This window comes from Miniopterus natalensis, chromosome 2, assembly GCF_054644295.1.
Source record: "Miniopterus natalensis isolate mMinNat1 chromosome 2, mMinNat1.hap1, whole genome shotgun sequence".
In the NCBI taxonomy this organism is placed as follows: domain Eukaryota; kingdom Metazoa; phylum Chordata; class Mammalia; order Chiroptera; family Miniopteridae; genus Miniopterus; species Miniopterus natalensis.
This window is the reverse complement of record NC_142082.1, coordinates 15656978-15670610: the sequence shown is the minus strand read 5'-3', so window position 1 is coordinate 15670610 and position 13633 is coordinate 15656978. Positions and strand designations below refer to the sequence as shown.

At 33.2% G+C, this 13633-nt stretch overlaps 1 protein-coding gene across 8 annotated transcripts in view; it reads right to left on the bottom strand.

The window, feature by feature from the left end:
* WRN (WRN RecQ like helicase) overlaps positions 1-13633 on the bottom strand; it is a 99711-nt gene that overhangs the window by 15363 nt on the left and 70715 nt on the right. For 4 of the 8 annotated variants that reach the window (XM_087814152.1, XM_016209082.2, XM_016209084.2 and 1 more), the window contains 8 exons: positions 9261-9470; positions 7668-7838; positions 7496-7590; positions 6616-6691; positions 5741-5814; positions 4277-4352; positions 3927-4039; positions 1859-1973 (listed from right to left, as the gene is read on the bottom strand). In XM_087814152.1, the coding sequence (XP_087670278.1) occupies positions 1859-1973; positions 3927-4039; positions 4277-4352; positions 5741-5814; positions 6616-6691; positions 7496-7590; positions 7668-7838; positions 9261-9470 (930 nt within the window). The remainder of the gene's footprint in view (positions 1-1858; positions 1974-3926; positions 4040-4276; positions 4353-5740; positions 5815-6615; positions 6692-7495; positions 7591-7667; positions 7839-9260; positions 9471-13633) is intronic. The other 4 variants (XM_087814153.1, XM_016209086.2, XM_016209087.2 and 1 more) reach the window with 2 other exon arrangements.

Below are 13633 nucleotides of genomic sequence, written 5' to 3'. Positions count from 1 at the left end.
TATCTTAAGGGAAAATGTCACAACTACATACATATAGTTTAAGATACATACAAACTATGGCTCTTGAAGCATTATGTAAATTCTTAAATATGATTCATTAAGACATTTAAAAGAAAAAAAAGGGAGAAATGCCTAAAAATAAGATTTACGAAGAAATGCCAGAAAGGTTTGGAAAACACTTTTTTTGCCTTGGGTCAGATAATTCAAATTCTAAAATCAGGCACCATATATATGATGCCACATAGATGAAAAAGTCAACAGAAACATTTCTATTTTTCACCAAGGAGTAAACCAATATTCAACTAATATAATTTTTAATTATAATTCCTAAATGATAGGATATAGATACAAAATTAAATTTCTTTCCCAAATAAAAGCTCATATGCTTCCTCATGTATTTATATGTAATATAATGAACCACAAAGATAAATAAACTTATCAAAATGATTCCAATATTATTCATCAAGGGACTAGGCTCTTTAACTTTTTACATTAGTTGTTACAGGTTTCATGATGACTACAGTATGTGGTTTCTATCTACTTTTTATGTATAGTTAAAAAAATAGTTATCTATGTCTTCTTAGGATTTTTTAAGTAGCTGGACATTTTAAAAACATCATAATTCTCATAAAATGTATTTCTACAAAGTGATTTTAACTTATTTTTCCTAAATGGCCATTCTAATGGGTTTAATACCCAAGTCCTCATATTTATAACTTTTTATTTGTATTATGACAGTATTTAAGTTTTGCTTCAGAGTTTTTAAATATATTAAGAGCTTAATGAAAGTGGTGAATAGCAAAGCTCACTTAGTAAACACTAAAGTTTGTTAAATTTATTTCTTTAGTAAATGGTTTCAATTTGTACAATAGTGCAGGCATAATTCCTAACCACCAGAAATTAACAATCATTTTCTCTATCTAGAAGGTTTAAAAGAGTTTCATACCTGTCGTTTGAAGCACTGATTTTTTTTGCCCTACTTCAATTTACTCTTCTGAAGAGGGCTTGGGGGATAATTCATTCATTACAAAATAAAACCACTAATTCATGAAAAAAGATCCTACCATCAAGTGTCCAAAGAGAAAAAAACATATTCAATTACCACTGGCATGGTATTCTTTATCACATTGTTAAAAACATCTACTGTGAAATATAAGGAATTTTCATATGATGTCTTGTATAAGCATATGAAAAAAAAAAATTTAAGTTACCTAAAATAATCTATATTAAAAGAGCAATATGTTACATACAAAAAGCAGAAATTTTCTACTTAGAGATAGATTTCTAACATGGGATCCAGTCACCTCCGGTGCTGGAGTCTGCATGTGGAGTTTAAAGAAGAAAACCCACACAACTCTGTGGAAATGGTCATATATGGTGGAGCAAGAAGAAATAAAAGGACATGAAGAAAGCGCTATTAAGATGGAGAGAATGCCATGAAACCTGCTTAATATCAAAAGACAGCATGACTGGCAGGGGAGAGTAATTAGGGAACACAACAAACAGTAAGAAAAGCAGTGGCTGAGCCCCTTAACAACTGATAGCAAGGACAACTCTGCAGCTTTAACGTCTATCTTACATTAGAAAGTAAAATAATTTATCAACCTAAAATACAGTTCTTATTCAAATTTAAAAATAAAACCTCCCAACAAAATAGAAAGACATGAATAGCCTGGATAACTACTTTAGTATCATCTTAAAAACTAGGTAACTGACATGTTCTTATTAACTAACTTACTGTAGAAACAATCTGAATTCACTTTCTAAGTATCTGGTGGGAAATGGAAATAAAGGGAGAAAATGCTGCCTTTGAAGGGTGTTTCTGAAATCGTGAAAAATGTTTATTCTTTCATTTTACCTGAACACTATTCATCTGACAGAAGTGTTTGATGACTTCCAACAGAGGGGGCAACATAGTAGCCTTGCCTTCAGAAACACCATCGATCTTTGTCACATTTTCAACTGTAGTAGGTCTGTCATTTTTAAAAGATTTAAGTCAATAAATCGCTGAAACATTATCACTCCAACAACATAGTTGATACTTAGCTGTTTTAGTAATTTATGAATAAAAGCACCACCACCACCGTCACCACAAAAACACAGTACTAACTGGTAAACAGGCCACTATCATAAATAGACTAATGTTTTACTCTATTACTGATCTTATCATTATTATTATTTTTATAGACATGAAAAGAAAAACTATGAGGCACTCACTGAGACAGCTAAGCAACTCAGAAAATCTCATGCAGTATTTATATAAAATGTTTACCTGTAACAATAAACCTAACTACTTTAGCCTTTTAACTCAATATTTCTTACTGTATCCAATATCCAAGAGACTGTATAACATCTTCTTTCTAAACTATGCCAATCTAATGATATTAAATATCTTCACTGAATATTACAGTGTAGTCTTAGAATATTTATTTTTAATGAAGTAATTGTTATAAGATATAAGTACTATGTAATATTAGAAAATCCTGCACTAATGAAACATCTCTTGGATGAAATTTAGTGACATAAACTCTTTTTTAAATAATATTTTATCTTCAATTACAGTTGACAGACATTATAATACTAGTTTCAGGTGTACAACATAGTGATTAGACATTTATATAACCAACAAAGTGATCATTCTGATAAATCTAGTACCACCTAATACCATATTCCCTATGGTATTCTTTACAACTCCATGGCTATTCTGTAACAACAATTTTTTAAAAGGAGGCATAAAAGACAAACAAAATTACCAAGCAACTATTCTTTGGAAATAACTTCTTCTGAATATGTATTGACCACATAGTATTTAGTAGGCATTGTGCTAGGTTCTTTGAAAGACACAAAAAGATGAAGAATATATTACTGTTATTCAGAGTTTGAAATCTAGACAATATAACAGAAGTATGTCACTAAGAACAAAAAAATAAAGCGTTGTGTGATAAGTACCATAGAAGCATCTTTAAAATTTGTATTTAAATTTAATTTAAATTTAATTTTAGAAGTCCTTTATGAATTCCAGAGAGAGGAATTACTTTGCTAATACAAACATGGAAGGCTTTTTGGAGAAAATAATAATAAAGCCAGATTTTGAAGAATTTCCTAAAAGGAGTTTTGGGGAATCAAAGAAACTACAAGGCAGAAGCACTATTATAAATAAGTATATGGAAGTTGAAAAGGGATCTTTGACAAATGGTAAACCATTTAAAATTCTGTGATTCAGATGGAAAAGTAGGTTTAAGTCCAAAAGTGGAGGGCCTTGAATTGTAAGCTAAAGAGGTTCAAACAATGGGAAACTAGTTAAGCAGAAGTACACATGAAAAAAATTAACTTGGTAGTCATGCATCAGATGAAAGAGAGAGAGGCTGAGGAAAGAGTGACTAGAGAGAGGCTGAGGAAAGAGTGACTAGTTAACAGGCTTTTGCAACAGTCTAAGGGTAATGGTCTGAACAAACATGGCAATATTAAGGGAGGGAGGAAGGCAGAGACAGACACACAAGAAACATTTAAGTGAAAAAGTCTAAAAACTATTTAAATAAGAATAAGAAGGGGATATAGGTTAGAGGAGTGAAAATAGCATCAGATGTTTTAACCATGAGTGATTGGGAACATCATGGTATGACTAATGAAAATAAGGAGTTCAGAAAGAAGAGCTTTGGTATTAGCATGAAATCCATGTATGGAGTGTTGGTGGACTATGACAGACTGTCTGTGTACTGGGTCTGATTGCTGAAGACATGTGGCTTTTATTCATGCAGAAACATGGGACTAAAGCTCAGTGAAGAGCTTACTGGTAGCAGCACAGAAGATTTGGAAGTCACCAACAGATGTGACAGCTGGAGCCATAGTCATGATCACTTAAGATAGGTTTTACAAATCTACTACATTAAAAGAAAATTAGGTTAGAACATAAACAAATAGTTTACCTCATTTTGGCCATATCCACCAGTATCTTATTTGTTGCCAGAATAGCTGGAGGAATATCCAATTTATTGGCATGTTTCTGCCTAGCTTCTAGCAATTTGCCATATAATATAGTCTGAACAGAGAACAAAGAAACAACTCAATATTTTTTTAAATGGTTTTTAGAAGAACCCAGTCCTTCATTTTTAGAGCTTCAGCTATTACATTTCCCTTAGGATGAAAAATAAACCGAACTCTGTCTCAGACTCTTGACTAAAGAACAATTTTGAAAATACGGACAACAGAATTTCAAGCATGCATAGAATCCTAACTATCCTCTCAAAAACTACCTGCTGTTTTACAGAAGTCATACCTGCATCTCCTGGTCTTGAGCTGAAATAACAGGTTCTGAAGAGTTGTAATATTTTCCCGGTGACTGCACCATGATGCTAAAATATTGGAAAGAAAATAAATAATAGAAGCTTTTCTTTCTCCAAGTTCATTCTGTATTTCACCCCAAAATGGGAATGTCTTTTCAAGTCTTATACTAACTTCTATTCTTCCAATACCAGTAAGACAAGTGTGGCTTACATGACAGCCTAGATTTTAAACATTTGTAGTCAAACACATTCATCACAATAGTAAAATTAAAACTGTAATCTGAGTTCATTTCAAAATTGGTGTACTTAAGAACAGCATCTGCCCCCTTCTCCTCCTCAACTAAATGCTTTCAAAGAAAATACTCCTTATCTATACAGAAGTCAGTAACACTTTTTTTTTTTTTTTTTGCCAGGAGGGATACAATCTATGATTCTTTATGTGATATCACTAATCTTCAGTATGAGATTAATCAAATTATTCACAATATTCTTCAAAATGAAAAAAACAAAAATAAGCCAAAAGAAGTAATTTTGCTGTTGACTCCTAAAAAGGATAAGTAACCCCCAATTAGCAAGCAACATGGCATAAAAGGCACCAGGCAGCAAACGAGAGAAAACCAATTTCTACCAGCAGCACATCTCATCAAGACCTGTAATTCTGTACTTTCTCCATACTTTTATTAAGTCAGCAAGTCAAATACTAAACTTGAAAATATAAGGGTGGGCAAAAGTAGGTTTACAGTCATTCATATGGAAAATAATACAATGATTAATAAACAACAAAAGAATAAACTGTTTTGCATACTCACAACTATAAACCTACTTTCGCCCACACCTGTAGTGCATCACCTTTATTCTCTACCAACTCTAATACCTACCATTTTATGTTGCCATCAAATCCCTTTTTTAAAAATGGGAGTAGAAGCATATATTTCACATAAATACAATGAGTTAGTGTTTAGATAATATGTATTTCATACAAACACAAGTAATTAGTGTTTAGATGCTAGAGGTTGACAAATATAGATCTGAAAGTCAGCTCTGGCATTAGCTGTATGCTGCTAAGTAAGTTAGCTAATTTCTTAACCACTGGTATCTTCAGCTATAAAATGAAGATAAATAATAATAGCTAAATCATAGGTTGTTGCAAGGATTAAATGAGCTACTAGATATAAAATGCTTAGCTCTTAGCATAGAGTATGACAAACAATAATACCCAGAAGTATCAGCTATTATATTAATATTACTACTCTCATTTTATAGGTTCGCTTTAATAATTACAACACTGGAATCTTATAATTTAACTTCCTTCTGCCAGTGAAATGGTCAAACATCTGCTAGGCCTTTCTCAAGAAAGAAGGAAAGGAGGGAGGGAGGGAGGGAGGGAGGGAGGGAGGGAGGGAGGGAGGGAGGGAGGGAGGGAGGGAGATGTATAGAAAATGAAAATTGAGCTGTACCTTTCTGTAGGAACGTTACTCCCAGAAGAAATTTTATCAGGTGCTTTGTAGGAATACACCTTCTCCAAGTTAGACTGATTTTAAACATAAAAAGTCCATTTTAAAAAATTAGAAGTTTCAAAAAACTTAAATATGAAGAAAATAAGATACATCTCACAATGACAATTTTTCCTCTGACTAACCAAGTTATCAAATAAATTACCTGAAAATAAGCTCTTGAATTATTAACTTCTAGGGTTCTAAAGCAGTTAGAAATGCAACATAATGTCCCATTCCTCCCAAATCTATAGAAAATATATAATTAAAAGAATTATCTGAGATATAGCAAGAGCCCAAGTTACAAAAATGATTCAATTACATTCTGCATAACTTCAATAATGCAGAAAAAGTTCACTAAAAAATTTAATTCAGCAGGTTTTTCTACTACCTGTGTTCTAAAGTCTGCCTGTGGGTATTTAATCTGTAATAGTTATCCAAGATCTAAAAACAAAGCAAGAATGTGTGCATGCGTGTGTGTGTGTGTGTGTGTGTGTGTGTGTGTGTGTGTGTGTGTAATTTTAATGAGATCATTTAGAAATCAGGCTTATTTTTCTATCCACTAAGTATCATAATATGTAAAAAAATAAATTCCAAGACAAAGGAGTTATAAAACAGGTTTAAAAGTATCAAAGTGTTACTTTCTCAGATACTTCTAAGTGTTCTATTAACCCCAGAAATTATATATTGCACATTTTATTCTGCTCATATCACTTCTTTCCAAATTTTATATTTTGATATATATGGCATTTTCCTCTTTGATTACAGGAGAATTAAAATATAAAATTTTTAAATAAAAAAGGAAATAAATAAGAACCACCTCTTTAATAAAAACAAACCTTCTTCTCTGCAGTTAATTCAGTTGGTACTTGATAAGAGAAATGCTGTTCAGTGCCTGAAGACACAGTTTTAGAACTGAAAAATAACAAAGTTCAATTATTGTGAATATTAAAATGTAATTATCTAATCATCGTGTCTCCATGCTCAGAAAGACAGGTGAGATTATATTACTTTTAGAACTGATGATTTTTAAAACTGATTTTTTTTTCCAGAAAAAGCTCTGGAGTGTTTTAAGCTCTTTAAAGTTAAGTTTAAAACTGAAGTTTTTTAAGTTTAAAAGAAAAATGATAATCTAATGCAGGACATAGTGATTATAGTCAACAATACTATATTATAACTTCAAAGCTGCTAAGATCTTAATTTTCTCAACACAAAAACAAATAATTATGTGACCTTATAAAGAAAGGTGTTAGCTAAGGCTACCGTGGTAATCATATTGCAGTAGTTAAACGTATCAAACCAATATGCTGTACACTTCATACTTAAACAATGTTATGTCAATTATATCTCCATTTTAAAAGCCTGATCAATGAGTGATAACATGTGAAAGTACTAAAAAGACACGCAACAGGTGTACCCCTTTCCCACCCTCTACACATAAGCAGGAAATATGGCATGTGGATTCTTCAACACTGATCTCCACGCTGCTTCTTTAATCAATGGGAAAGCACCTTTCTCAATACTATCCTCAATTACTTCCTATCAACCAAGTGTTCTATGATTTATCTTTCTCCCACTGACCCATACCCCCCAAATGACTAAAAACTATATGCAAAAATGATATATTTACCCATTTTACCTGTGTGGTGCCTGTAAATTGAATATAATTTGAATCATTTAAACAAAAAGCCCAAATGTTAAAAAAAAAAAAAAATGAACCTGCGATGAAACTTCCTTGGACACAATTCTTCATTAGCTTGAAGGACAAGTCTCTGAGGAGATCCCATGTTGGCTTTACGAAGCCAATTTCTACCCTATTGAATGCAAGAAGAATCTTTTAATGCATAGTGAGAAAAATTAAATCAAACAGGTAGCCTTCCACATTGTTTACCTTTTCTGTAAGGGTGCAAATCTTTGTAAATCTGTTATGCCCAGGAACTTCTACCAAGAATCCCTCGGTCATGAGGTGAAAGGAAAAAGCCCTCCACCAACTCCTTGTTTGATCTTTGCCACTGCCAAATAATTTATGACTGCGATATTTATCTGGAAGACGTTGTGAATTCTGAAATTGGGAATAAAAATCAGTATCTAAATACACTTATTCATTCAAACAGGATAAATAAAACACAAAACTGTTTACTGATTTTTTTTTTTTTTTATTGAACACTAAATTTCAGCTTTAAAAACCTACAAAATATTTATCCTGCTTGCTCTGAATACTTAAGTCACAAATAAATATATAATCAAAATAGTGTTCCTTTTGTGTCTTAAAAGTAATGGGACAGCTTGGATGGACTTGGAGAATATTATGCTAAGCGAAATAAACCAGAGAAAGACAAGTATCACATGATCTCACTTATATATGGAATCTAATGAACAAAATAAACTGATGAACAAAACAGATCCAGAGACATTGAAACATGCAACAGACTAATGTATCTCAGAGAGAAGGGGGGGAGGGCGGAAAGAGATTAATCAAAGAATTTATATGCATAGCCCATGGACTAACGTTAGTGTGGGGAAGGCCTGTGGCAGGAAAGGGAATAGGGTGGTGGGGGCAACTGTGGGGGGGGGGCACATCTGTAATACTTTCAACAATAAAGATTAAACCTATTAAGAAAAAGTAATGGCAGGAAATTTCACACATAATTTACATGCATTTCCCAATGTATAGGTTTGGATATGTTTGGAATATTTAACCTTTGCTATTTAGACCTTTTAGGAACATACTCACATTACTGTTTAAAAACAGTGATCATAGTCTGCAGCTCTAGAATGGAAGCATGGGTGTTAAGAAAAGAGCAACAACTCAGTTTCCACTGCAGGGCTGTTAGCACTGTGCTTTTGTTCATGCTGCCTGAAGAGTTTACTTAATCATTCCTGATTCAGCTACTTCACTCAGATATACCAGGAAAAGCAGGTACATGCTAAACAGTTGCTGCTTTTGAGATATTTTGTCCTAAGAGAGGATTTCAATGGCAGACCCTTAGCCGTCAAGTTCTGGAAATGTGGGGGAAGCTAGACTGTCATATGCAATCTCTTGTCCTCTAATGGAGATGACTTGCCCCACCCTCACTCTCTATAAAGTACTTTTCCATTCATTTTGCCCTCTTACTACCTCTTTCATTCATACCACACATTTAAATACTACTTTCAAATGTACATAGCAGTATATGAGCATAGGGCTTTATGGAAAATTGCTCCTACCTAATGTATTTGTGGTGAATACGGCAGACTGTAATTCAAGGATCATTCTAACCTTCATCCACTGTAACTTCTGGACCTGGGCAGCTACAAACACTATTTCTCAAACTCTCTTTTAGCCAGGGTTCTGAATATAATTTAAGTTCCACTCATCAGAGGCATTTACACAACATCTATAAGCAGAAGGTGAAGCAAGGAGGCTCCTCTGCTATTTTTGCAGGTGCATGATTGTGGAGCTGTTTGTTTTTACAAGAAAGTGTTAGCAAAGAATCCAACATACAACTGCTAGCTTCCTAAGAATCAAGAAGCATCCATTTTGTTGAAACAGATCACAGCAGGTTTGGGGTGGTTCCCACAGCAAGAGAAATAGAGCCTTCCTGGGTATTACAGCTCCTTCTTCAGTGCAGTCTGAGCTCAGGTGCCCTGTTGGCAGTTTCCAAAATTGACAAATAGCTTCTTGATCACAGAAGAGGCAGCAGCTCATAGTGGCCTATTTTGTAGCACAATCATACCAACAATACTATAAGCTATTTAATTAAAGGTACCCAGTAGTAAGTACTTTTCTGTTTAAATAGAGTAATTATGAACTTTCTAATATAAACAATGTATTTTAGGTTATATTCATGTTTCAAAACATTCATCCCTTGAACATGACAAGAGGTGTTTTCTAAATATTTTAATATAAAATGCAGTCTAACTTTTTCAGAAACAGGTACAACCTGTCATTCAACATTTTCACATTTCATCTATACTCAAATGCAGGTTTATCAATCAATGCATATAAAAATTCGGGGATCAAATAAAGTGAATTTATAGGTTGAGTCCAGCAGACATAACTCAGACGCTGTAAGACTATCACGAATGCATTGCTTTTATTCAACTGATAAGAATGTTATAGTTACAACTTTATCATTTTGGAATGCTAAAAATGTGAACCGATCCCTTCACTCAAAGGAAATCTAGGCTGAAATTAGATTAAATTGGGGTAAATTCTCATCAGAGACATATCAGTGCCTTAATACTGAGCTTAAAACACAGGCTTCCAATAGTTCAGTCAACAGAATCTGTAACATGCATTCTATTAAATCTTAAAAATAAAAATACAAATAGGATTCTTTTTATTAAAATAGCTAAATAACAAGGTTTAGTATCATGATGATTATATTTACAAAAATGTTATTAGAATGAAATTTACAGATATAGAAACACACAGGTACAACATGGCACCTTCCCCCTTGTTAGCAATCCCTACCTACGCTAACTGACGTTGGGTTGATTTGAGTAGAGTGTTTAAAATCAAACATCATAGAATTTCAGAGCTGGAAGGAACAGTGGAACTCTCTGACCTACTTAGTCATTTTTACTCATATTGCTAACAAATAATCAGAGGCTCAAAGATGTTAAGTGGTGGGCTAAGGTACTAGAACTAGGACTAGAACTCTCTGACCTACTTAGTCATTTTTACTCATATTGCTAACAAATAATCAGAGGCTCAAAGATGTTAAGTGGTGGGCTAAGGTACTAGAACTAGGACTAGAACACAGGCTTCCAGACGACTAGTTCTAATCTTTTATTACTATTACACACACACACACACACACACACACACACACTATTATACATACACATACATATACATATACATTTCCATACACACTGATTGTAGTTAGTACAACAAGACTGCCTCGGTTCAAGTCATAGCTCTGGTACTTGGTAGCTTTTTGACTCTGAGCAAGTTATGTAAATTATCTGTGCTTCTATTTCCTGAGCTGCTACACAAGTAGCTTCTCCAGGGGACATGTGAATATTGAGAAACCAGGACAGAGCCTGGCTCAATAGCATTAACTTTTTTGTTTTCATTAGTTAACAATTGATCCTTTAACTCAACTTCAATTTCTTATCCAAAAGCAAAACCCATGACTTAGTATCTAGTTAATTTTTCTTGGAATACTTGCAATGGCACACTACATCTGCCAGGATTTACCCTTGTAGTAGGAGATTCCATTGCTTGAGAACTAATAACACCAAATGTATTAAGTTCCCTATCTAGTGCTTACTAGCAATCTGGACATTAAAATTATTCCTCTAGCCCTTCCTTTCATAAGCAGGAAGAAACCTGAAGAGAATGAACACATTTACTAGTATGAAGCAATGAGATTTTTTTCTAATCAGTAGGAACTGTCCCTTCCCCTTATGATCAATAATCCTTGTGAAGACTGTGCACTGTGTAAATAAGTTTACACTGTCTTGTTTCCATGGCAATCACCATGCACAGAAAGCTGCTATAGACAATACAGAGATTAGGGTATTAATTTTAAGGAGTGGCATATTTTACACACACATCCCTTACCAATCAGAAATTTTCATTATAGCATCTCTAGATCATTCAATCAAAAATAAAAACTTAAAGCTGCATGTGAACAGAAACAATATATTATATTTATATAATAAATAGAAAAAAACACTACAATAGTTCTCAGGAAAGCTCCTTACTCACCCTTCTTCTGGCACAAAGTAACAGTATGACCTAGGGCAGGTCATTTAACTTTCTGGGACTCTGTACCAAAAGTCTTAGGAACAAACAGCCTCTTTGCTTTAAGTATCTATACTTTTATGAAATGTATTCAAAAGGAGAAATTATCATCTCACTCTTTTCCTTTAAAAAATCATCTTGAAAAAATAAGGGGCACCAATCTGGCATATCAAGGATGGCTGAGTATTAAAATAAAGACAGGTGACTATCTAGAGTACACAATGCAAAATATCACTACCTGGTAAAAGCAAAATCTTTGCACCACTATCTGATAGAGAAAACAAACAAATTTGCTACTTCTCCAAATTAACTTCTTTAAAAATCACATTGCTTTTTGTAGTTATGCCAGACACACACTTACACACACACCTCCTATTGTCATTCCATGTCTGAATGCCAAAATCTACTACTATTATCACCCACAAAACAGAATGCTGCAGTGATACCTTCACAGAGGCTTACTTCTCTAATTTCCTAGCTATTAACAAGCATTCTGTCTTCAGGACTTAAATAATGTTTTATGTCTACTCATATGTCCCTTATCTCTTTCTGTGCTATACTATACCTCTTTCTTCCCAAGTAACACCTTCCATACTAGAGGGTAAGTCTCACTAATTCAGCTTTGGATTCCCCACAAAACAGTATAGTGCCCTATACAAAAATATATGTTTAATAACTAGTGAAAAAGAAGAAATTTTAAATCTCTATGTTCTTAAAATACAAAACAAGCCCATAGTTTATATTTTTACTATTTTTTTCTTTTGCCTCTTTTCCAGTTCCTACAGGCCAAAGAAGCTCACAGCTGCCACTTCAGGGTTTAAGAAATTCATTTCTGGAGCTGTTAATCTATGTACAAAATAAAACCAAAAAATAAAGTAACAATAATTATCTCTAGGAATATAATTAAATCAGAAGAAATCATTTGTCAAGAAAATTAAATGTTAGACAGTTTGAAAATCAGAAAAAGTAATTAACACTACCAATAGTTTTCCAATGGCTGTCTACAGTCAAACCACCTTCTATCAGAAGTGTCATCTAATTCTGGAACCATGATAATGTGATCAAGAAAGAGATTTTACTTAATCTCTAGTAATGCAAATTAATGACTGTGTTTCTGTTTTCTCATCTATAAAATTAAGATACCTGCATATCTTACCACTTTTTCTCACAGGGTGTTTAAAGATATTTATGTGGTGAGTTGTTTAGACAGCTGAACAAAGTTCCTGAGGCAACATTTCTACTATTTAATTTCTAACTAAATTTGTGCTTCAGAAGCAGAATTTTAAACTCCACTCACAAATACCTGGATGGGCTGCATAATCACTTATACTATTTAGAAAAATCTTGTGTAAGAAAGGAGAATCATGTGCTGCTGAAATTATATTTGTTATATATACATACAAATGTTATCTCTTTAAATAAACTTCACAAGTTCCTGGTTTAAGACATTTATCATCTTACAGATAAAAATTATCTACAAAGATATTAATTTTGTCTAAATTAGTTAAGGTGGACAATTTACTAAATTCCCAAAGGAATTGCAATTATAAATTTTAAAACGATATCCCAGTAGTTACCAAGATCACTGAGATGGAAAGGGGGGCAGGGGAGGACCTGCCTTATTTTCACTGTGGTTAATGTCTACAAATTTTCATTAAGTGGTACTTTTTAAAAAGTTTTACACCTTTACCTAGCAAGGGTAATATAAAATTTCACAAAGAATAAACTTCTTAATTTGAGGACTCCCAGAAGAGACTGTCAGTATAAGTGGTCTGACTTGGTTTTCAAAATAATAGGTGAAATCTGATCCCTCTTGTGACCAGTTCAAGTTTGTCTAGGAGCCCACTTCCACTTATTTGTTGATACTGGATACTACTGGATTATGCCAAATTAAAACAAGGATAATTTTTATAAATTATACACTCAATTGGGATACACAGGTTTTGAAGATGACAAAGACAGAAGAAACGTTCATAGATCTCAATAATACTTAATAAATCCCTTGCAACTTAAATCATTTTTATAAAAAAACAAAACTCATACCAGCTAAACCCAAGTTCCTTAAGCAACACTATTATTAAATTTCTAACCTAACTGGTGATTTAAAACAAATTTTTAAC